Source organism: Hemicordylus capensis, chromosome 11, assembly GCF_027244095.1.
Source record: "Hemicordylus capensis ecotype Gifberg chromosome 11, rHemCap1.1.pri, whole genome shotgun sequence".
NCBI lineage: Eukaryota > Metazoa > Chordata > Lepidosauria > Squamata > Cordylidae > Hemicordylus > Hemicordylus capensis.
The window spans coordinates 5,128,398-5,153,704 of NC_069667.1; the positions used below are offsets into that span (position 1 = coordinate 5,128,398).

Genomic DNA, 25,307 nt, shown 5'->3' on the forward strand with positions numbered 1-25,307 from the left:
GCTGATCTTTGGTGAATTTTTGAAGTATAGGCTTTTTCCCACAGGGAAGAATGGAGGTTTCAGCAAAAGTATAGCTTCATGTTGGGGGGAAAGGGGTGGCCCAGAGCAGAGTAGGGTTGGTGGTAGTGCCCAGTGGGAGCAAAGAAGCTGCCAGAATTATTTCAACGGAATTGGGCAGAGGGCTGATTTTTAAAGATGTAATGGAGTCTGCACGTCTATAAAGTTCTTCCCCATAGGGAATGATGGACCTCCATAATTCCTGCCCCATAACTGCACGTGGGGGGCACCAGGGTGGCCCAGACCGAGTGGTGGTGTAGATCACATAGGTTGCCAACCACTCCCATGGGTTGCTAACCCATGGGCTGCTGGGTTCTGTTGTTTCTGAGATGTTTTGAGTTTAGATTCTCTGGTAGCATATGAGAGTGGATTCATGGTTTGCAACTGAAAATTTCATATGCTACCAGAGAATCTACACTCAGAACACCTCAGAAACAACAGAACCCAGCAACCCATGGGAGTGGTTGGCACCCTATGTGCCCTACACCCTATGTGCACTACTATGTGGCACCCTATGTGCACTACTTGCTCCTGGCCACCCCAGTGCCCCCCAGGTGGAATTATGGGTCTGCTCAAACCTCCATTATTCCCTAGGGGGAAAAAACCTTAAAGAAGCGTAAACTTCAATGATTCCTAAGAAATCAGCCCTTTGCCCTATTCCTTTGGAATCTGGGTTGGGGCAGGCACCCCTTGGGGCACTGCCACCCAACCCACTGTTTTGCCCCGAATCTGCCCCAAAGACATGTCAACTTCAGAAGTTCTTTAAAAATTAGCCCTTTTCCCAGTTCCTTTGGAATCTGGGTGGCAGCAGGCACCCATTGGGGCACTACCACCTGACCCACTCTTCTGCCCCCAAAGTCCCCTTTCTGCCCCGAATCCACCCCAAATAACATCAACATCACACATCAACAGCAGCAGAGCTTTGGAAAAAAATCAGGCAGATTTTTGAGACCAAAGGTCATGCACATCCACAGCCCCCCTGCCCGAAATGCAATTGATCTACACACAACAGTGTGAAACAACAACAGTGAAATGCACACTGCCCCACTGGCCAGTGAGGGTAAAATTTACCCTTAAATTTCCTTAAAAGCAGTAAGGAGGCAATTGCCAGCATATCAGCCCATGCTTTCGCTGGCCAATCTGTGGGCTGGAAGGGCTGGAAATTCAAACAGCTGCCAAAACTCAAAATGGAGACTGAAGGAGAAAGACTTTTTGCAATTGCAAAATGGAGTTCCAAAACAGCTGAAACAACAAAACATTTTGTAACCGAAACAGGGACATTTTGTTTTGGCTACAAAATTTTCTGTTTTGAGTATTGGGCATTCTGTTTTGGCTACAAAACAGCCAAAATGGCCTGTTTTGTGCACAAAACGTTTTGTATCCGAAACAAAACGCACATCCCTACAAAGCACCACTTCTAAACGGTTATTTATTCTGTCTTTAACACTTTCAAAGCACTTCTGTAGACCAGTAATCCACAAATTGAACTAAGAAAAGCAAAGCACTTTTAATTAATTTGGTTTGGCTACATATTCAGGATCTGGTACTTTCACACCCACTTCAGCTGGCAAAAGTCTTTAACCCCTAGATTCAAACCTCACCTCTGCTATGAGCTCCCAGAAGCTCTCAACTTTAGCCACTTTATCTGCAATCATATGGATCTATCTTACAAGGGCATAGGAACATAGAAAGCTGCCATATACCGAGTCAGACCATTGGTCCATCTAGCTCAGCGTTGTCTACACTGACTGGCAGTGGCTTCTCCAAGGGTGCAAGCAGGAATCTCTCTCAGCCCTATCTTGGAGATGCTGCCAGGGAGGGAACTTGGAACCTTCTGTTCTTCCCAGAGCGGCTCCATCCTCTAAGGGGCAACTCTTACAGTGCTCACACATCTCCCATTCAAATGCAAGCAAGGGCAGACCCTGCTTAGCAAAGGGGATAATTCATGCTACATGGGACACTGTGGATATAGAAAACCCTAAATACATGCTAACAAATGCAGGGCCCCACCAAGTGAGCAAAAACACACCTTTTAAAGCAGCAGTTCTTTTATACTGAGCGGGCAGGGGTCGGGGAGGTGAGCCACTGGTCCTGCTCAGTCAAATGTAGCACCCCTCCCACTGGCTGTTACTGGTCTTCCCATATTTCTTTTCAGAAACCTTTGGGACAGAGTACCCACAGAAGTATCTGGCACAAAGTTTGGGAAATCACGCCTGCTAACCAGACCAAGAGGCACCTTTTAAAGCAGTGACATCGCTGTTTATATTATTATTATTATTACATTTATATCCCGCTCTTCCTCCAAGGAGCCCAGAGCGGTGTACTACATACTTTGGTTTCTCCTCACAACAACCCTGTGAAGTAGGTTAGGCTGAGAGAGAAGTGACTGGCCCAGAGTCACCCAGCTAGTTTCATGGCTGAATGGGGATTTGAACTCGGGTCCTAGTCCAGCACTCTAACCACTACACCACACTGGCTCTATATTATATAATGTAGGGAAAAAACAACCAACCCTTAAAAGCACAGGAAGCTGTCTTAGACCAAGTCAGACCATTAGCCCATCTTGCTGAGTATTGCCTACACTGGCTGGCAGCATCTCTCCAAGTTTTCAGGCAGGAGTCTCCCCCAGCCCTACCAGGAGATGCTGCCAGGGACTGAACCTGGGGCCATCTGCATGCAAAGCAGATGCTCTACCACTGAGCTATGGGCCCCATCCCCTAAGGGCGGCAATATCATAGGAACATAGGAAGCTGCCATACACTGAGTCAGACCCTTGGTCCATCTAGCCGAGTATAGTCTACCCGGACTGGGAAAGGCTTCTCCAACGTAGCAGGCAGGACTCTCTCCCGGCCCTATCTGGAAATGCCAGGGAGAGAACTTGGCAGATGCTCTTCCCAGAGCGGCCCCATCCCCTATGGGAATGTCTCCCATTCATACGTAACTAGGGCTGGCCCTGCTTGGCAAAGGGGGCAAGTCAGGCTTGCTCCCACAAGACCAGCTCTCCTCCTGCATCTTATATTATCTTACAGCACTCAGGTGCCATCTCCCAGCCCAATGCAAGCCAAGGCAGACCTTGCTTAGCAAAGGGGGCCATTCATTTCCACTCCCACCAGACCAAGCCTCTAACTGGTCTCCTTTGGCTAGTGAACCACTGTGGGACAAGGAACCACCTTCTCTGTCCTTTGGCTGCAAAAACTCTTGGGAGAACCTTTTCTGGGGTGGTGGTAGGGGAGTCATTCATAGCCACCGCCCCAATCAGCGCCTCCACAGCAGCACTTCTGCCCCGCAAGGCGGACTTAGGGCAGGCCATGCTTTCCCAGCCCTTCCACCTGCCGCAGGAGGAGCAACCGTGGCCTACCTTGCAGGGCTGTTGTACACATGACCGGGCAAGCAGAGACTCTCCCACAGCCTCTGGAAGCCACACTGCCCGCTTCAGGGATCCCCCCCCCGCCCCCGCATCCACCTGAGGAGGGAGCTGCTTGCTGCTCTCAGGGGTGGCAGCTTTGTGCGCGCAAACTCGCCTGCACGCGCGCCCGCCCCGGGGGTTCGCTTGCAGCAGCTGCGGCCTCCGCCTGGGCGTTACCTGCTCGGAAATGGCCCGAAAGAGGCAGGTGGCGTCCTTGGCGGTGAGCTTGCGGTAGAGCCCCAGGCTGCCCAGGTACTCGTCCATGGTCACCTCGCTGAGGGACTTCTGGCCGAAGTACTTCTTCCAGCCCTTCTGCATGGTCGTCGTGGCCCGCTGCTGCTACTGCGCGCAGGGCGAGGCGAGAAGCGCTACAGGCGGCGCAGACGAAGCGCGCGCATGGCGCTCCCAGCGGGGCGGACAGCAGAAGCGCGAGCAGCTCGGCGGCGCCACCAAAGGGCGGGGCGCAGCGCGGCGCGGGCTCTTTGAAGGCGTGCGCGAGGCGCAGCCCAGCTGGGCGCAATCAGGCGCCAGCGCACGAGGCAGGCGGCTGCGCGCGCACGCGCACGCGCCCGCCCGGCCACCCAGGCGAAGCCCCCCTCCCCCGGCCAGGGCGTCAGCTGGGCGCGCGCCTGCGCAGCCGCCTCCCGCAGCTGCAGCCTGCTCTCTTTTGTGTGCCGCCTGTCTGCAAAGCCGCGCCAGGCGGTGGGGAGCAATCGGCATCCCCCGACTCTCGCCTTCCTTTTAGAACAGCATATACTTTTGCCTCGTGCATTTCTCACCCGTCTCTTGGAGAAAGGGCTGGCGCAAAGCTGCATTCGCCTTAAAACACCCCCCCCCCAAAGAAAAAAACCCCCACATAAGACAAAATGAGCAAGAGCCGGAACGGTGGGGCAAACTTGCTTTAAGAAAAAAAATCAATTTAAAACAAAAAAGTCAATGGCAGGATACAAAGTTAGTCCGGCTGAAATCAGTGGAGCTGGACCTCCTTAGTCCCCGTGGTGCTCAGGCCTCCTGACTAACTGTCCTGGAAGGTGCCCCCATCTGTTTAGGGGATTGTGTTAATTGGAATGTTGGGGGTCATTTGTTCCTGCACTTTAAATAAAGGCTAACCACAAAGAAGCAACCACCAAACAAACCAAATCATAAAAGAGCTGAACAGAGGAACATGTTTGTTATTTGGTATGTGTGTGTCAACATTTTGAACTGCACGCCAACTTCAAGGGCCTGGAAATAAAATCCAGCTTGTTTATTTAACACATACAGTACAGTATATAAAATCTCAGGGCAGTTTACAATTTAAATGATCAGCAGCTCCAACTAAAGACTTCTATAAAGCAGATTAAAATTACTGTAACTAAAACCTAAAAAAAACCATAAACTAAAAGCCTGATGAAACCAGAGTGTTTTCAAAAGTCATTTAAAAACAGCCTAGGTTTGCTCTAGGTTGCCAACTTGGACTTAAGCTATTCCCACGAATTGTTAAATATTGTTCCTGGTATTTTTTATCATATCAAGACACTAAAATAGGCAGGCTTCCTTTCAATAGATAGTCAGAGATGGATGCCAATCTCTGGGGACTCCGGGGCAATTCTAGAGGGTTGGCAACCCTATCCACTTGGTTCAAGAAGACTCATTTCCTAGCAATTGTGTAGGATTACACACTTCCTTTCGCTGGCAACCAAGTCAGGTGGTCCTAGCTCAGCCTTGCCTACCCCAACTGGCAGTGGCTTCGCCAAGGTTGCAGGCAGGAGTCTCTCTCAGCCCTGTCTTGGAGATGCTGCCAGGGAAGGAACTTAGAACCTTCTGCATGCAAGTATGAAGATGCTCTTCCCAGAGCAGCCTCATCACCCAAGGGGAATCACTGATTAGGGATGTGCACAGAACCGGTTCAAAGGACCGGCGGTTCCGTCAGTTCGAAGGCAGCGGGGTGTGTGTGTGTCTCTCTTTAACAGCAGAGGAGGGTGCACTTATTCCTCCCGCCACGTTTCCCCCCCACCGCCATCCGTATTTTGCAGAGCCAATCAGGGCAGCAGCGTACCTCCCTGCCGCCCCGATGCCCTCGTCTTCTGGATATGACCAGAAGCCACCGACATGCCTTTGTAAAATACGGACGCCAGCCGTGGGAAAGTGGCAGGAGGAGAAAGTGGCAGGAGGAGAAAGTGGCAGGAGGAGAAAGTGACCCCCCTGCTCTTAAAGAGAGATCCCCGCTGCCTTCGAGCCTGTCTGCCGTGGTTCCATGCACATCCCTGATGGTGCTCACATATAGTCTCCCAGCCAAATGCAAACCAGGGTAGACCAACAATTAATGCTTGCTACCACAAGACCAGCTCTCCTCCACCTTGCAGCTGTGCAAAACGGTACTGCTTATTTATCTTAAATAAACTGACAGTTTCTCAGTTTAACCACTTCCAAAGCTAGTTTAACCACTTCCAAATAGGGATGTGCAAACAGGTTCGACCGTTCGGGGTCGAACCGAACCATCCCGTTCAGGGAGTTCACTGGCTTTTGGGGTTTTTTGGAGCAGGCATGGGGGCCTACAAAATGGCCACTTTAAAAAAAGTTTTTTTTATTTTTTATTTTAAAAATGTTTACATAACCCCCCAGACTGAACCTAACGGGGGGGTTCAAGGGGGTGCAGGACCAAACCGGCCCAGTCCAGTTCAGGTCTCGTCCAGTCTCGAACCGAACCAGACCAGCCGGTTCTGTACACACCCCTACTTACAAATTCAAGGACAATACAAAATAAATAATCAAAAAAACAGTTTTAGGAATAGCCCAGCAGATGAACCTTATTACGGTTATTGACCAATACATATATACAAGTTGTTCTAGTAAGAACTAATCTGCCAACTTTCCATTCACTGTCTCTACATTTGGACTAAATCTGGTGCAAATTGAGGTCCACAATTAGATCTCTTACGCCTCAAATGTTCATGTGTCCGCCGTCTTGGATCAGGGTGGATGTCATCATCACAAACTGCACCACTGAGGTGTCCCTGTGTGTCACTCACTACAACTGTACCTAATTTGGTTCAAATCAATTAGACAGTCCACAAGTTAGCCCACTTGCGCCTCAGATGTTCACACAGTCACCATTTAGAATTGGAGTGTATGACATCATCACACACCCCGCCATTTGGGCATCCCTATGTGTCCCTACAGCTGTAGCAAATTTGGTTCAGATTGGTTAGGCGGTTCACAAGGTAACCCACTTGTGCCTCAAATGCTTATGCATTCGCCATCTTGGATCGGGGTGGATGACATCATCACAAACTACGCTGCTGAGGTGTCCCTACAATTGTGCCTGATTTGGTTCATATGGGTCTAGGAGTTGCAAAGTTGATAGCGGGGGACACACGGACGGATGGACGGACACCCACACACACAAAATGCCAGGTGATCTCATAAGCCTACCAGCCAGTAGGCTAAAAACAACAGTAATATCATGCATTTTACAGCAGCAATAGATAGCAAATAACATTACTGTTTCAACTGTAATAATGCTGAAACATAGGAACATAGGCAGCTGCCATATACTGAGTCAGAGCCTTGGTCCATCTAGCTCAGTATTGTCTTCACAGACTGGCAGCACCTTTCCAAGGCTGCAGGCAGGAATCTCTCTCAGCCCTCTCTTGGAGATGCTGCCAGGGAGGGAACTGGGAACCTTCGGCTCTTCCCAGAGCAGCCACATAGATGAAAAAACAAACGTGACTTGATGAACTAGAATAGGAATGCTCAAAAACTCACCCCCAATTTTATGTGGTACATGTATCTGAACAGAAACAACACACACCAACTCTATAAAGCAAAATACATACAAATGTTGAAAAGGATCTTGCACAACATATATAGTCCTCTATGAGACTTGGGTGTGATCAGAACAGTTCTTATCTTTATAATCCAGGAAAATGAATTATAAAAGGAAAAGGAAAACAACAGTCAGTTAAGGAGTGCAGTATACAAATCAAAATAAAATAAGGAAAAAGGCCTGGGGGAAATAGAAAGGAAAAGATGTCAGACTTGGCACTAGGTAGACCTGCCTGGAGAGAAATCCAAAAAGACTCTCAACACAGATGAACATATTTTTCTTTGGAAGGTTGTGTGGGCAGATTCAGATGCCACGAGAGCTGTTCTTGTGGTAGCAAACATGAATTATCCCTTTCGCTAAGCAGGGCCCACCCTGGTTCACATTTGAATGGGAGACTACATAGGAGCTCTGAAAGGTATTCCCCTTAGGGGATGGGACCACTCTGGGAAGAGCACCTGCCTGCTTGCGTGCAGAAGGTCCCGGCTTCCCTCTTTGGCAGCATCTCCAGACAGGGTCAAAAGAGACTCCTGCCTGTAACCCTGGAGAAGCTTTTTCCTGGTAACATGTTTTCAAACTGAAATTAAAAGTTATTTTCATTGTGGTTTTAGCCTGGTCTTTTAATTTTTCAACACTATTAATTTTTTATCCTATAGTGTATCTATTTTATGAATGCTGTAAGCCACCCTGATAGCAGTGCACTGAAGGAGAGCTGGTCTTGTGGTAGCAAGCATGACTTGTTCCCTTAGCTAAGCAGGGTCTGCCCTGGTTGCATTTGAATGGGAGACTAGAAGTGTGAGCACTGCAAGATCTTCCCCTCAGGGGATGGAGCCTCTCTGGGAAGAGCAGAAGGTATCAATTTCCCTCCCTGGCAGCATCTCCAAGCTAGGGCTGAGAGAGATTCTTCCCTGCAACCTTGGAGAAGCCGCTGCCAGTCTGGGTAGACAGTATTGAGCTAGATGGAGCTATGGTTTGACTCAGTATATGGCAGCTTCCTATGTCTGTGTAGACAATACTGAGCTAGATGGACCAAGGGTCTGACTCGGTATACAGCGGCTTCCTATGTTCCTATTGCCTGCTGGGCCCAGGACAGACATAACACTACATGACCTTTCCCCCTTTCCTCCCTCGCTCACACACAAGCATCTCTCCCCCGTTCCATGTTGGATCTAACCATGGTTAGCTTTACAGCAGGATGCCTTCTGTCTTATTGTTGAATTAGGCCAAACTACAGTATGCCAACAGGGTTAGAAGAAGGTTTCCAAATGGTGTGGATACTGTTAACAAAGGTGCACTTAAGAGACAATTCCTGCATGAGAAGGAGAAGAGGGGAGTGGGGAGCCTGCTAGCTGTTCCCAACTGCCTAACCTAACCATGGTTAGGAGATTAGGCAGCATCTCATCCGCACTGATGACAAAACCATCGCATGTCAACAGCTGATCTTAGGACTGACAGAATTATCTGCAATTCAAGTCACCAAATCAGCAAAGCTGCACAGACCAGGACACAGCATGTAATACTTTTATTTATTTACCTATCATATTTTTATACCGCCTGATACGTACATCTCTAGGCAGTGTTCAAAACTGCCACTTCACTACAACCTTGGCTGCTGGAATATACTTGTGATCAATGGCACAGACAGAAGACATTTGTGGTGTGTCGTGCCAATAGCAAGAAGACCCACAGGCCTAGTTGTGCCGTGAGTCAGTGTGGACTCCTGGCGCCCACAGAGCCCTGTGGTTTTCTTTGGTAGAATACAGGAGGAGTTGACCATTGCCATCTCTAGTATGAGTTGATGAGGCCTTTCAGCATCTTCCTATAGTGCTGCTGCCCGATATAGGAGTTTCCCATAGTCTGGGAAACATACCAGCAGGGATTCGAACCAACAGCCTCCTGCTCTCTAGGCAGATTGCTTCCCCGCTGCAGAGGCCTAGTGAGGGAATGGAATTAGGCAGTATTGTATGCCCCTTCCGCCCAGTACTGCTGCTGGCTCACAGGACCAAAGAATCAGTGAAAAAAATGGGAAGCATCCAATGCAAAATCAACAAGGAAGACATGACTTGGTCTTCCTTGTTGATTTTGCATTGGATGCTTCCCATTTTTTTCACTGATTCTTTGGTCCTGTGAGCCAGCAGCAGTACTGGGCGGAAGGGGCATACAATACCTGCTTAAGATGCTGGAAACTGTATGCAAGCTTCTTCCTTCTACATCAGTAAAGAAGCTCACATACAATTTCAGCATCTTGAAGACTTGGGTCTTTCTCGTTGCTTTCACAGGACCAGAGGTAAGACTACACCAAGCTACCTGTTAAATCAGGGGGTCTCAAATTTGGATCTTGCTGGACTCCAGCTCCCATTGCAAATGAAGAGACAAAAAGTCCCACGGTGCTGAAAACCTATTTGTTTGAGCCCAGTGCGTTTCGGCCAAAGCCTTCTTCAAGAGCAAACTAGGACACATAACATGAAAAATGTTAAAATATACCATCATAAAACTCTTTAAACACAATAATATCAAAACAACCGGTTGTGAAAACTGTAACCCTTGTGCACTTACATCTTATACAATGGATTATGCATTGGATAAGATGTTATCCAATCTTATACACTGGCTTCGGTCGAAACACGTTGGGCTCAAATAAATTTTCAACACCGTGGGATTTTTGTCTCTTCATTTGCAACTGTATTTGGTGCTTGTCGTTTTCCTTCACCTAGAACTACAGCTCCCATCATCCCCAGCCACAACCGTCTTGGCTAGGGCTGCACAGTTTTGGCCCTCCTGCAGATGTTGGACTACAGCTCCCATGATCCCCGACCAGTGTTCCCTCTAACAGGGATTTCCAGATGTTGTTGACTACAACTCCCAGCATTCGCAGCTGCAACAGCCTTTGCTTGGGGATTATGGGAGTTGTGGTCGACTATATCTGGGAATCCGGGTTAGAGGGAACACTGTCCCTGACTATTGAACACTGTGGTTCAGGATGATGGGAGTTGTAGTGAAAAAGCAGCTGGAGGACCAAAGTTGAGTAGTCCTGCTCTTGGGAGTTGTATCCCAACATCTGAGTTAAATGAATGCTGCTTTCTCTTGACACTAAAAAGTACATAAGCATAATTTCATTCAGTGTTTCCATTGGTGAACAAATGGATGTCTTTTATGGACCAGAGTGGCCAACCTGAGGTTGTCTGGTATTGGACTACAACTCCCATCATCCCCTGCTGCAATTTACTGTTGCTGGGGGTGATGGGAGTTTGAGTCTAACCACAGGTGGAGAGTCTCAGATTGGCCACCCCAGACTACTGGAACTGCTTATTTCTATACTATTACTGCTTTATAGAACAGTTCTATTGCACGATTATGAAATATTTAAAGGAAGCAATTTAATTACTATATACTGTGTTGAAGGTCTACTGAAATCAAATGAAGTTGGGATTTTTTTTGCTTCTCTTACAAGGTTGATAAAAATAATAAGTTTTTGGTTTTGTTTTTTTGTTTTTTAAATGCGACTTTGCAAACACACCCACACCCAGCCACACTGAACTTATATAAACAGGATCAGTTCCAAACATGAGAGCTTTCTGTTGTAGTCCATTTATTCAAACCCCAGTCACTTTGTCCAGGAATGCAGCAAATCTTTCTGGCTGTCCAGGAGGAAAACGCTTTAGGCTCGTCAAGTCCATGGATTGAAGTGTCTGCACGAGGGTCCTACAGAAACAGAACAAGACAGAATGGGTTAGGAGTGGCATGACCAGTGACCTTCATGGGACTTGTTCAGTCCAATGGGACTTCGTGGGCACCTGTACCCCAGAGTCCAAATTCAAGCACACAGTCCAAATTCAAGCACATTTTATGGCAGAGGACCTAATCCTAAGAACTATACCATCACAGGCATCCTAGCAAAACTATGGACATGTCCACTCTAAGCTGACTTGGTCTTCTCCTTACATACTCAAGGGTTGCCAGGCCAATCCTATCAACCGGCCATCGCTTGACTATGGTCAAACATTCAACAAAGCCAAAAACGTCTAACTGTAAGAGATCTTCAACAATGGGGCGGTCTGACTCGTGTAGAGCCAAAATCTTCCTCACTAGAGGTTTCCAAACAGAAGCTGGACAGCCCCATCTGCCAGGGATGTTGTACTCCTCTTTATCTCTTTTACAAGGGGGTGGACTAGAAGACCTCCTAGGTCACTCCTACTAAACGTCTATGGTTCCACGGTGTACGTGACAGCTTACCCTGGAGACCCCTCTCAGCAGAGAGGTCCGCTTGGGCATGCAGGAATATTTCTACGGGGATCAGTACCGAGGACAGCTCCCAGTGCAGACTCCCAGGAGCAGCAGAAGCTACTGATATAAGCAGCAAAAAAATTCCTCCTTTGTGCCCCTTTTTACCCTCCCCATAGCCTCTGTGGGCTCACTCCCCACCCACCAGTGCCAGCAAAGAAAATGCTAAAGAATTGTACTCCGTCACCACCTCATAAGAAAGGCCCTGCAGGATCCAGCCAAGGCCCAGCAGGGGGAGAGCAACTGGCCCTCTTCATCCCCAGGACAGCATCCCTCCAGTGGCTGTTGCTGGTGTTTATCTTGTGTTTCTTGTTTTAGACTGTGAGCCCTATGGGGACAGGGAGCCAACTTTATTAATTTATCTATCTATCTATCTATGGCAGGCCTGCACAACAAGCGGCTCGGGGGCTGGATGAGGCCCGCGAGGCCTTTTTTCCTGGCCCCGGGGGCTATTTCCTCTTCCTCCCCCTGCTGCTTAAAAAACACCTCCTAAAAAAAAATTCCAGCCGCTGCACAGCCGAGGAGATGGCTGCGGGGGTGCGGGTGTTCTTCATTACCCTCCCCCACAGCAGCAGTGGCGCACAGTGGAAGAAACCAGAGCGACACTCGGGTCTGCCATTTGGACCAGTGTTGCTTCCCAACTGCAAGGCGCACCTGCACAGTTAAGTCTCTTAAGTCTCTCTCTCTCTCCCCCACCAAGACTACTCCATTCTCTCTCTCTCTCTCCCCCACCAAGACTGCTCCATTCTCTCTCTCTCTCTCACCCACCAAGAATGCTCCATTCTCTCTCTCTCTCACCCAACAAGACTGCTCCATTCTCTCTCTCTCTCTCTCACCCAAAAAGACTGCTCCATTCTCTCTCTCTCTCTCTCTCACCCACCAAGACTGCTTCATTCTCTCTCTCTCCCTCCCACCAAGACTGGTTCATTCTCTCTCTCTCCCTCCCACCAAGACTGCTCCATTCTCTCTCTCACCCACCAAGACTGCTCCATTATCTCTCTCTCTCTCACCCACCAAGACTGCTCCATTCTCTCTCTCTCTCACCCACCAAGACTGCTCTATTCTCTCTCTCTCTCCCTCCCACCAAGACTGCTCCACTCTCTCTCTCTCACACCCACCAAGACTGCTCCATTCTTTCTCTCTCACCCACCAAGACTGCTCCATTCTCTCTCTCTGTCACCCACCAAGACTGCTCCATTCTCTCTCTCTCTCTTACCCACCAAGACTCCTCCATTCTCTCTCACACACACCAAGACTGCTCCATTCTCTCTCTCTCACCCACCAAGACTGCTCCATTCTCTCTCTCTCTCTCTCTCTCACCAAGACTGCTCCATTCTCTCTCTCTCTCTCTCACCCACCCACCAAGACTGCTCCATTCTCTCTCTCTCTCTCTCTCTCACCCACCAAGACTGCTCCATTCTCTCTCTCTCATCCACCAAGACTGCTCCATGCTCTCTCTCTCTCTCACCCACCAAGACTGCTCCATTCTCTCTCTCTCTCACCCACCAAGACTGCTCCATTCTCTCTCTCTCTCACCCACCAAGACTGCTCTATTCTCGCTCTCTCTCCCTCCCACCAAGACTGCTCCATTCTCTCTCCCTCTCTCTCACCCACCAAGACTGCTCCATTCTCTTTCTCTCTCTCTCTCTCTCTCACCCACCAAGACTGCTCCATTCTCTTTCTCTCTCTCTCACCCACCAAGACTGCTCCATTCTCTCTCTCACCCACCAAGACAGCACCATTCTCTCTCTCTCTCTCACCCACCAAGACTACTCCATTCTCTCTCTCTCTCTCACCTACCAAGACTGCTCCATTCTCTCTCTCTCTCTCTCTCTCTCACCCACCCACCAAGACTGCTCTATTCTCTCTCTCCCTCCCTCCCACCAAGACTGCTCCATTCTCTCACTCTCTCTCACCCACCAAGACTGCTCCATTCTCTCTCTCTCTCACCCACCAAGACTGCTCCATTCTCTCTCTCTCTCTCACCCACCAAGACTGCTCTATTCTCTCTCTCTCCCTCCCACCAAGACTGCTCCATTCTCTCTCTCTCTCTCACCCACCAAGACTCCTCCATTCTCTCTCTCTCTCTCACCCACCAAGACTGCTCTATTCTCTCTCTCCCTCCCTCCCACCAAGACTGCTCCATTCTCTCACTCTCTCTCACCCACCAAGACTGCTCCATTCTCTCTCTCTCCCTCCCACCAAGACTGCTCCATTCTCTCTCTCTCTCTCACCCACCAAGACTCCTCCATTCTCTCTCACACACACCAAGACTGCTCCATTCTCTCTCTCGCTCGCTCTCTCTCTCACCCACCAAGACTGCTCCATTCTCTCTCTCTCTCTCACCCACCAAGACTGCTCCATTCTCTCTCTCTCTCTCTCCTACCAAGACTGCTCCATTCTCTCTCTCTCTCTCTCCCACCAAGACTGCTCCATTCTCTCTCTCTCACCCACCCACCAAGACTGCTCTATTCTCGCTCTCTCTCCTTCCCACCAAGACTGCTCCATTCTCTCTCTCCCTCTCTCTCACCCACCAAGACTGCTCCATTCTCTTTCTCTCTCTCTCTCTCTCTCACCCACCAAGACTGCACCATTCTCTATCTCTCTCACCCACCAAGACTGCTCCATTCTCTCTCTCTCTCTCTCACCCACCAAGACTGCTCCATTCTCTCTCTCTCTCTCTCACCCACACACCAAGACTGCTCTATTCTCTCTCCCCCTCTCTCTCACCCACCAAGACTGCTCCATTCTCTCTCTCTCTCACCCACCAAGACTGCTCCATTCTCTTTCTCTCTCTCTCTCACCCACCAAGACTGCTCCATTCTCTCTCTCACCCACCAAGACAGCACCATTCTCTCTCTCTCTCTCACCCACCAAGACTGCTCCATGCTCTCTCTCACCCACCAGGACTGCTCCATTCTCTCTCTTACCCACCAGGACTGCTCCATTCTCTCTCTCTCTCTCTCTCACCCACCAAGACTGCTCCATTCTCTCTCTCTCTCTCATCCACCAAGACTGCTCCATTCTCTCTCTCTCTCTCACCCACCATGACTGCTCCATTCTCTTTGTCTCTCACACACACCATGACTGCTCCATTCTCTTTCTCTCTCACACACACCATGACTGCTCCATTCTCTCTCTTTCTCACCCACCAAGACTGCTCCATTCTCTCTCTCTCTCACCCACCAAGAGTGCTCCATTCTCTTTCTCTCTCTCTCACCCACCAAGAGTGCTCCATTCTCTTTCTCTCTCTCTCACCCACCAAGACTGCTCCATTCTCTCTCTCTCTCACCCACAGAGACTGCTCCATTCTCTCTCTCTCTCACCCACAGAGACTGCTCCATTCTCTCTCTCTCTCTCACCCACCAGGACTGCTCCATTCTCTCTCTCTCTCTCTCTCTCTCACCCACCGAGACTGCTCCATTCTCTCTCTCTCACCCACCAAGACTGCTCCATTCTCTCTCTCTCACCCACCATGACTGCTCCATTCTCTCTCTCTCTCTCTCTCCCACCATGACTGCTCCATTTTCTCTCTCTCATCCACCAAGACTGCTCCATTCTCTCTCTCTCTCTCTCCCACCAAGACTGCTCCATTCTCTCTCTCTCTCTCTCCCACCAAGACTGCTCCATTCTCTCTCTCTCTCACCCACCATGACTGCTCCATTCTCTTTCTATTGCTCTCACCCACCATGACTGCTCCATTCTCTCTCTCTCTCTCTCTCTCTCTCTCTCTCTCCCTCTCCAAGACTGCTCCATTCTCTCTCTCTTGCTCTCAGGCCAAGCCTCCTGCTGTATCCTTTCCATCTTTCTTTCCCTTTCTCCATTCTTTTCCAAAATTATGAGAAGAGGTTCTCATTTCTTTTCCCTTAAAAGTGTTCAATGTTTTGTGTGATGATTTGGCAGAGGTGGAAAGGAAGAACAATGCATTTTATTATGTGTTTTGCACAGAATGTATAATATTTATATTATTAGAATGAATTTTAATTCAACTTATTTCATATTAATTTAAATCAATCTTGGCCTGCCAGAACCTCAAAAGTTAAATATTGATTATATTCATTTTAAATTCATTTCACTTTAATTCAGTTGATTGGTTGATTGATTGATATTAAGTGTTACTCTAATAATCAGCACCCTAGGAATTGACCTCAGCCCCCATGAACCAAGTCACGGTTAGTTTCTGCCCGCCAGGTCATTTGAGCTGTGCAGGCCTGATCTATGGGAACTTTTGTTGAAAGGTAAAGTGTGCTGTCAATTCGGTGTCGACTCCTGGCGCCCACAGAGCCCTGTGGTTGTCTTTGGTAGAATACAGGAGGGGTTGACCATTGCCTCCTCCCGCGCAGTATGAGATGATGTCTTTCAGCATCTTCCTATTTCACTGCTGCCCAATATAGTATCCAATGGGATTCGAACCGCCAACCTTCTTCATTCATTCATCATTCATTCGATTTCTATACCACCCTTCCAAAAATAGCTCAGGGTGGTTTACACAGAGAAATAACAAACAAATAAGATGGATCCCTGTCCCCAAAGGGCTCACATTCTAAAAGAAACATAAGATAGACACCAGCAACAGTCACTGGAGGTCCTGTGCTGGGGGTGGATAGGGCCAGTTACTCTCCCCCTGCTAAATAAAGAGAATCACAACGTTAAAAGGTGCCTCTTTGTGCCAAGTTAGCGGGGGCTTCTGTTTGTTAGTCAAACATTTCCCCACTGCGCCACTTAAGGCAAGCAGTATATAAATAATCATTGTATTCATATTTGTATTCATCTGTTCCAACATCCCGCAGTGGCACTAGGTGCTTGTGGGAAACCCATAAGCAGTGGGGGGGGGGGGGGAGAACTGTCCGCTCCCGTTCATGTTCCCTAGCCCCTAGCAACTTGAGTTCAAAACATGCTCCGCCCCCGAGACAATGGCCAGTAGCAACGATAGCCCTACCCTCCTCCATGAGCCCTTGCAGGTCCTCCTCTCCTCCCATCTGTTCCATCCAGAAATGGGAGCTTCCCCGCTCAAGGTAGCTACATCATTGCTGGGGCTTCTGGGTGCAACCTCCCATTGTGTGGGCAGGACAAAGAAGGAGGCAGTGATGTTGAGCAGCAATCTTGTCGCTGCACCTTCAGCATACAAAGGCAGGTCCCGCTGCAGGGAGATGGTCATGGGATGTTGCAGCACGAAACATACTCCAGAAGAAGCCACATTTCCAGGAAGGCAACCACATGGGATGAAAGGGGAGCCGTACCTGCTCGTGCAGTAGAAGAGATGTCCATCCCTGCAAAGCTGCCTGGCCAGTTCTAACTGGTGATTGTCCATCAGCTTGTCGTTCACAACCACAAGTAATGGTTTTCCGGCTTCCAATACCTCCAAGCAGCTTCCTGCACCTACAGAAGGCAACGGGTAGCAAGGCCAGTGAGCAGAGAGTCGGACAAGAACAAACGAAGCTGCCATATACTGAGTCAGACTCTTGGTCCATCTAGCTCTGTATTATCCAACCAGACTGGCAGCGGCTTCTCCAAGGTTGCAGGCAGGAGTCTGCTCTATCTTGGAGAAGCCAGGGAGGGAACTTGGAACCTTCTGCATACAGGTGCTCTTACCAGAGTGGCCCCATCCCCTAAGGGGAATATCTTACAGCGCTCATATGTGGTCTCCCATTCAAATGCAATCCACAGCAGACCCTGCTTAGCCAAGGGGACAATTCATGCTTGCTACACAGAACGTTTTCCTACAGTATCTCAGCTCTAAAGTTCGTTCATTCTATGGATTGGCCTTCAATCTTCAGTGTTAATAGACGCCCATCTCACCCTTGCAGCCATTTTCAGGACAACTATTTATTCTGAATGGGGATGGGGGTATAACTGAGTGGTATTGCATCCGCTTTGCATACAGAAGGCCCCAGCTGAGACTCCTGCCCGAAACCTTGGACAGCTGCTGCCAAACAGTGTAGACAGTACTGAGCTAGACAGACCAATTGCCTGACTCCGTAGAAAGCAGTTTCGTAAGTTCCTACGCTCTTCTTCACCAGTGCGTATAAAGGTTGTGCTTGCAGCTAAAGTGTGGTTATGGTACTCAGCCAGAAAATCACACGGAACAAAATTAGGAGGTTACCAAAGGGAAGGTAGGTAACATTTACCACCTCCACATGTATGGGGACGAATGTACTCTTCTGTCTCTTGTCATCTCGTTTTTGTTGGCTGAGCAAAGTGAGACCCACTCATGTGTTTATCCTGTTCACTGGTAAGTTTGTTGCCAAGCAAGATTCTGCTAACTCAAATCTGAGAAATCTTTACCTGCGTGACTGATGACGAGGTCTGCTTTCTGAACATCTTCCGACAGCGAGTTCTTGAATCTGAACACATCCAGGGTAAACGTAGCTGTGCTGACTGAATCTGGACATACTGCTCCCCTGCCAACCTGAAGGACTAGTTTGTTGTAACCCAGATTTTGTAAAACCTGTAGTGAGAGGGGAATTTACATTCATCCGTGGTAAATAAATAAATAGCTGAATGAATGAATAATAAACAACTTTAATAATAATAATAAACAACTTTGTTAGCTGCCCCATAGCAAGTTGTTCTCTGGGGGGCTCACAACACAACATTAAAATATGAAATAACAAGTTGTTCTAGTAAGAACTAATCTGCCTGCTTTCCTTTCACTATCCCTACAACTGGACTAAATTTGGACCAAATCAGTTAGGCAGTTCACAAGTTAGCCCGCCTGCACCTCAAAGTTTACGCGTTCGCCATCTTGAATCGGGGTGGATGGCATCATCATGAACTACGCCATTGGGGTGTAACGATGTGTCCCTACAACTGTACCTGATTTGGTTCATATTGGTCCAGGCATTGCAAAGTTTATAGGGACACACACACACGGAATGCCAGGTGACCTCATAAGCCTACTGGAAAGTAGGCTAAAAACACACACAACACAGTAAATTGTAACAGAACAAAACGGGGGAAAAGAAAATACAAAATACAATAAAGGTAAAGTATGTCGTTGAGTTGGTGTTGACTCCTTGCGACCACGGAGCCCTGTGGTTGTCTTTGGTAGAATACAGGAGGGGTTGACCATTACCATCTCCCGCACAGTCTGAGATGATGATGCCTTTCAGCATCTTCCTATATCACTGCTGCCCAATATAGGAGTTGCCCATAGTCTGGGGAACATACCAGCCGGGATTCGAACTGGCAACCTCTGGCTTGATAATCAAGTCATTTCTTTGCTGTGCCATTACAAAGCTGTTTTAAAAACTCTTTTTAAATCAGTTGAAAATCAAATTTGAAAATCAAAATTTCAAAGGTAAAGATGCTGCAAATGTAAATCAATTTGCTTCCAACTGGGCAAAAACCAGCCAGAGGTGGATACACATAACAATTTACCAAGCTTATCATGCACGCAGTCCCTTACTGGGAGGGTTACTACCCTGCTAAGCAGCAAAATAGCTTAAATACATTATCAGTAGAGCCAAAATCAGAGTGAAGCTACTGCCTCAAGGCCAGTAAGATCCTCAGCCAGTGTCTGGAGAGGCTGGGAGCTGTGGTACAAGGACATCTGGGGAATCCAGCTTGAGTATATGGGCTCTAGTATGTCTGTATACACATACACACTGTTTTTGCATGTCTCTGTGTTATATCTAGATATAGATATCTTTCTCCCCAAAATAAAAGGTCATAAGGTTAACCAGAGAACCTGCAATCATGCCTAAATACACATAACAATATTTATTATTTATTTATTTGATTTATATACTGCCCTTCCAAAAATGGCTCAGGCTGCCCTTGGTGTATATAGAATTCGTGAGAAAGAAAGAAATGATTGCATCATTTAAAAACAACAACAACTCCTTTTGCATCACAAGAAAAATATACTTTTGGGGATCTTGAGTGCAATGATTATCAGGGGTCTGCGGGTTGGGGAAGAAGGGGCGTCCGATGGGACTTTCTGGTTTGTGAAGAAACCTGCTGAGAGGGGCGTGGATCTCCCTCCACGCCGGCCTCTTACCGCCCCCAAATGGAGGGATCGGTTTATTTCACTGCAGAATTCTTTGCATTCACATCCCACCCTTCCTCCAAAGAGCTGGTGGTGGCGTACATTTCTCCCTCCTGCATTTCAGCCTTACAACTATCCTTGCAAGGTACCACAGGCTGAGAAACAGCGACCGGCCTAAAGCCAGCGAGCCAGCCACTGAACTGGCTGAGGGCGGACTCGAACTCGTGGCTCCCCAACCCTGGCCATATGAGGGGGCGGGGCCCAGGGAAGAACCGGAAGTGACGTGCCTCAGGGCGAAATGTCGCCTTCTTTCCGTCCGCCGGGCCTCACCTGCAGAGACTCCGGGGCCGTCACGGCAGCGATGAGTTCGTCGAAGCTGGTTGTGCCCACGGTGACGAAGGCGGACTTCATGGCCGCAGCGGTGCCGCCGCAGGCAGAAAGACGCTCCACCAGCCGGAACTTCCGACGGAAATGGAGTGCTACGTACGGTCGCTCTAGCCTTTGTCTTGCTCTATGGCCACTGCCGGTGCCTTCCTTTGGCAGGCGGGCCGACAGCGCCATCTAGAGTCACCCTGCGGGAAAGGCAGGGTTTCTGGCTGCCGTTGGTGTATATAGAATTCGTGAGAAAGAAAGAAAGAAGAAAGTTGCAGGGAGGGAAGGAAATTAAATATGCAAAGGAAGGAAGATGGGCAGAGAAAAGAAAGGGGGAAATGTGCAGGGAAAGAAGGGAAAGAAATGCACAAAAGAAGGGGAAATAAAGAGAGAATTTCCAAGGAAACGAAACGTCCTGGCTTATCAGTTTCAAATCCGATCTGCTCTCAGTTCTCTAGCCCCGCCGCTCCTTTAGCAGTCGATACAGTTGTTACGTTTAGCTGCTTCTCTTTCCACTAGTCTTGGCAGCTGTCCACAGCTTGGCAACTCTGTTTCTTCCAAGCCATTTCCTCTCTGTCTCTCTCGGTTCTCCTGATTCGAAACCTGTGCATTTGCAAATTGCAGTGGAAGCCGATCCCACTGGATTTGGTGGGACCTCTATCTATGCCTGAATGGCAAACCTCCGGTTTCCGGGAGAGAGGCTAGAGAGAGAGAGAGAGAGAACCGGTGCTGCCACAGCTGCAGCAAGAAAACGGCTGGACAAAATTATTGCTATTATTACGAATATGGATATACAATGGCATATCAACATGCCCACTTTTCAACAAGAAGTCCACACAGTGGTTTTCATGACAAAAGGAATGAAAAGAGGGCTCTCTGCCCCTAGGAGCTTACATTCTGAAAGGAAAGGGCTGAGTAGGGACACTGTTACTCTGTTTCTGCTAAATATAAGAGAATTGCCACTCTAAAAGGAGCCTCTTTTCCTTGTTAGCAGGAGTTGGTTTGTTCGGCTGGCATTCTTTTTCATCGCCCAGTTTGGCTGTTGCTGCCAAAGTCCGGTATTAATTACAAATCATGGTCCCCACCCCAGCATTTTATGTAAAAAGCTTGGAAGAATGTGATTTCTAGTGAGTGGTGAGCACTGATCTCTTTTCTTGCTTAAGCATTTACACTTTTCAGATATTTGGGACCATGGCACTGGGGAAGTGGGGTTAATCTTCCCCATCATGTTCTTCCCCCCTCTGAACATTGCTCTTTGCCCTGCAGAAGAAAACATTCAGGTGGTACCATGTGGGTATCTGGATATTTTCCCCATAGGCTAAATAGCAGCCTCAAGGAAGTGGATTTTATTGGGGAAGTGATACAGGTGGTAGGGGGTAAAAACCCTCTCCAGTGCCATGCTCTTGATATGAATTAAGCTTTCTTTGTGTACACACACACACCTGCTATTAATCTTTTTAAAAGCAGACTATCTTATTATCAGATCTCCCATATCAGATCTCCCACATTTACAGATCTCCCACATTTCAAAGTGGCGCTCTCTTATCTTTAGCAGAGGGAGAGCAACTGGCCCTATCCAACCCCAGCACAGCATCCCTCCAGTGGCTGTCGCTGGTATCTTTTTAGATTGTGAGCCCTTTGGGGACAGGGACCATGTTATTTATGTATTATTTATTTTTCTACATAAACCACTTTGAGAACTTTGGTTGAAGAGCAGTATATACATACCTGTAGTAGTGGTAGAAGCAGTAGTAGTAGTATCAGGTCCTATATTACATCTGAATTTGACCACAGTGTGCCTCTGAAGTTTGGAAAGCCATATTTTATTTATTATTGATTTGATTTGATTTGCTTTGATTTTACCTCTCCGGTTGAAATATATTCCTGCATCTCCTGCTTTTGAGCTGGCGGTGATTTTGCTGTCTTCTTCCACTGTTGATCTGAACCTGCCTCAGAGCACCCAACTTGATATGAATTAGCAGTGAAAGAGGGCATGCGAAAGAGCCACGCCGGGTTTCCCGCACAGCATCGTTTCTGAAGGGAGCAGAAAATTGCCGTCTGCCCCTGCTTTGCCCTTGGAGTTTATGAGATTAAATTGAAGCCCTTGCCTTCTGCAACTCCACCCTGTTGCAATACAACAATAGCTTGATTAGATTTAGGAGACAGGTGCAACAGCTCCAGTAGTGAGATGCTGCAAAGGAATACCAGCTATCGTGGCCGCTGAACTCCACGACCTCTGTTAAATCAGCCTCCTCAATATGATGACAGTCTTGCTTTTCCTCTCAGGAGGTAGCTGTGGCCGATACAGCTGCAGGCCGTCCAGGGGACTGGGGGACCGGCAAACATATTGGGTGGGCATAGCTCAGACGAACATTACCCCTCCCAACAGGGGAACTGCTTCGTTTAAGGCCAGTTCTGACAATAGGAAACTGGGTAGGACAGGTTGGGATCCGTGTCAGCAAAAACCTAGTTAGGAGGAGGGGGACATGACTGAATGCCAGGCAGGCACAGGCTTCGACAGCACCATCCTACCCAGAATATTATCGAGGGCGGAGGAAATGCTGTCAGAGTTTGTGCCTGCCTTCCACATGATCACTCCCCTCTTCCTACCTAGGTTTTTGCTGACAGAGGACCAACTGTCAGCAAAAGTGTGTACAGCTCCCAAAGCTGGTAGGATTCTTTGTCCTTCCCAGTATACCATTGTGAGAGGTAAGAGGTAAAGTGGGCCATCAAGTCGATTTTGACTCCTGGCACCCACAGAGCCCTGTGGTTTTCTTTTGGTAGAATACAGGAGGGGTTTACCTCCTCCCACACAGTATGAGATGATGCATTTCAGCATCTTCCTATACTTCTGCTGCCCGATATAGTACCAGTGGGGATTCAAACCGGCAACCTTATGCTTGTTAGTCAAGCATTTCTCCGCTGCACCATTAGGTGGCTCACCATCGTTAGAACTGGCCTATACTTTATGTATTGCCAGATTTGTAGACTGCCTTTCATTCAAATAACCTCAAGGGCTTTCATTCAAATAACCTCAAGGCAGGTTCAGATAAACAGCATCTTTAAAACAATGCAATTATACAAAGCACTTAAAACTGTTTACGTTTTAAACAGTACTTAAAATTGATTCCCTAGATCAGAATTGCTTTGGATTTATTATGGATTTCTTTTATTGTACAAGGATATTTTGCCGCCTGCTTGGATATTAATTGTGAGGAATAGCACTATGAAGATATGTTAAAATAACCATCTATCAGTCATCATGCTTGTTTGTATAAAGTTGGCCTAGCTCGGATATCCATACCAGAACAAGAGTATGGATTAGTCAAAAACTTCAGCCTTTCCATGACTTCTGTTCAATGCTTCCACTCTGTCTCAAGACCTCTTGTCGGTCCTAAATTTCTTGGCAATCAGTTTCATGGGATGCCCCTTGGTTCTAGTGTTATGTGAGAGGGAGAAGAATTTCTCTCTATCCACTTTCTCCACACCATGCATGCTTTTATAGACCTCTATTATGTCTCCCTGCAGTCATCTTTTTTCCAAACAAAATAGCCCCAGGTGTTGTAGCCGAGCCTCAATGAAGGTGCTCTTGGCCCCTGGTCATTCCTCTTCGGTACCTTCTCCAGTTCTACAATGTCCAGAGAGCTATGGACCGATCCTAACATAGGTAGTTGCCAATTACTGAGTCAATCCATTGGTCCATCCAGCTCAGTATTGTCTACACTGGCTGGCAGCAGCTCTCCAAGGTTTCAGGCAGGGGTCTCCCCCCCCCCACCTGGAGATGCTGCCAGGGAGTGAACTTGGGATCTTCTGCATACAAAGCAGATGCTCTTCCATGGAGCAATGGCCCCATCTCCTAAAGGGAATATCTCACAGCACTCACATGTAGTCACCCATCCAAATGCAAACCAAAGCATACCCTGCTTAGCAAAGGGGACAATTCATGCTCTCTACCACAAGACCAGCTCTCTTCCCCAAGACCCAGAAAGAAAACCAGGTAGCATATTTGAGTGTTTGCTGCTCACTCAGATTCTTTGAACCCAATTTGCACTTGCATCAGAAGCTCGGAGAAGTAACAAATAAAAGTCCTCCCTGACACTGGGATTTGCAGCAAGCTGTGTCCTGTTGGGGATAGGTTACATGCTTCTTATTGTTTTCTGTTTATAAACAACTTGCCCCGAGGTGCTAATTAACTGCAAGTATATAACATATGCAAGCAAGGCAAATACTACAGCGTTTTTCCATGCATATACATTTGTGATCAAGGTGAGTGGGTTTGTTTAGGTCATTTACACCCTAGATTTTGGTGCAGTGGGTGTGTGTTTGAGAGAAGGCTGTTGCTAACAATGCTTCCGAGCAGGCATCCCCAAACTGCAGCCCTCCAGATGTTGCTGAACTACAGTTCCCATCACCCCCAGCTACAATGTATTGTGGCTGGGATGATGGGAATTGTAGTTCAGCAACATCTGGAAGGCCGCAGTTTGGGGACGGCTGCTTCTGAGGCTTGGGTGCTGGGGGTGTGCTGTGCTTTAATCAGAGCCGAGAGTCCAAAGGTTACTTCTTGTCCTTGATCATGATGCTTTTCACTGCTGTGGTGCTCCACACCGCCAGTCTGACTTAATAAGGGTGCATTTTCAGCTCTGAATACACCATTACAAGTTGCCTCCAGTTTCCAGATGAATTAGAACCACTACGCAGTAGCCACAGGTGCCTAACTCTAAATGTTGCTGTACATTCCTCATCGCAACAGAGGCGCAGAACAGAAGTAGAATCCTACTGGTTCAGACCAAGCATCCACCTCAGGTTCCTATTTCTGGATGAGGCTGCAGTTAATTGGTAGAGAGCATCTGCATTGCATGGGACACAACGGTCTCTATGCTGTGATGTAGAGAGCGAGGAGATACCCTCCATGGATTTATCTGGCACAAATGAACACCAATTACAGTGTTTACTTTCCACCGGGGGTTTGGGCCGTTCTTTTGTCTAATTATGGCACGGATTGTACACTGAAAAAGCCATCCTTTTTTAAAGAACGGATTCCCCGAGGAAATCCTAAAAATCTGGAATGCCAATTATGAAACACTTCCCAGCATGCTAGCCGTAGGTAAAAATGTGCCGCTAACCCCTAACTATAGTAAGCCAGTCCGTGTATGAGCAAGATGGGAAATAGATTGTTGGCAATCCATCGCTGGGAGGTTGGACACTGCCAACTATCAAACCTTGTAGATGAGACTTCCCATGGTGGTTGCCTTGAAGTCCATCCTGCAAGCTATAACTCCCACTGTGTTTAATTTTACGGCATGTTGGCCTGACAGTATCTAAGTGAAGCACACACAAGGCTCTCCTGTCGTAAACCCACCACACTCAATGAGCCGCCCGTAATTTACAATGCAGTG

General features: G+C 48.0%; 1 protein-coding gene and 1 long non-coding RNA gene across 2 annotated transcripts in view; both read right to left on the reverse strand.

The window, feature by feature from the left end:
• Positions 1-20,170, reverse strand: part of ALG13 (ALG13 UDP-N-acetylglucosaminyltransferase subunit) — a 68,567-nt gene extending 48,397 nt beyond the window's left edge. Inside the window, exons 1-5 of the mRNA XM_053274103.1 lie at positions 19,870-20,170; positions 17,835-17,997; positions 16,790-16,928; positions 10,877-10,970; positions 3,641-3,802 (exon numbers count right to left, since the gene is read on the reverse strand). Of these exons, the coding sequence (XP_053130078.1) occupies positions 3,641-3,802; positions 10,877-10,970; positions 16,790-16,928; positions 17,835-17,997; positions 19,870-20,100 (789 nt within the window). The 5' untranslated portion in view covers positions 20,101-20,170. The remainder of the gene's footprint in view (positions 1-3,640; positions 3,803-10,876; positions 10,971-16,789; positions 16,929-17,834; positions 17,998-19,869) is intronic.
• LOC128335459 (uncharacterized) lies at positions 10,838-16,775 on the reverse strand. The gene is made up of 2 exons (XR_008311618.1): positions 16,489-16,775; positions 10,838-10,970 (listed from the first exon to the last, which is right to left on the reverse strand). It is a non-coding gene; the product is annotated as an uncharacterized LOC128335459 (long non-coding RNA).
• Positions 20,171-25,307: the final 5,137 nt, after the last annotated feature.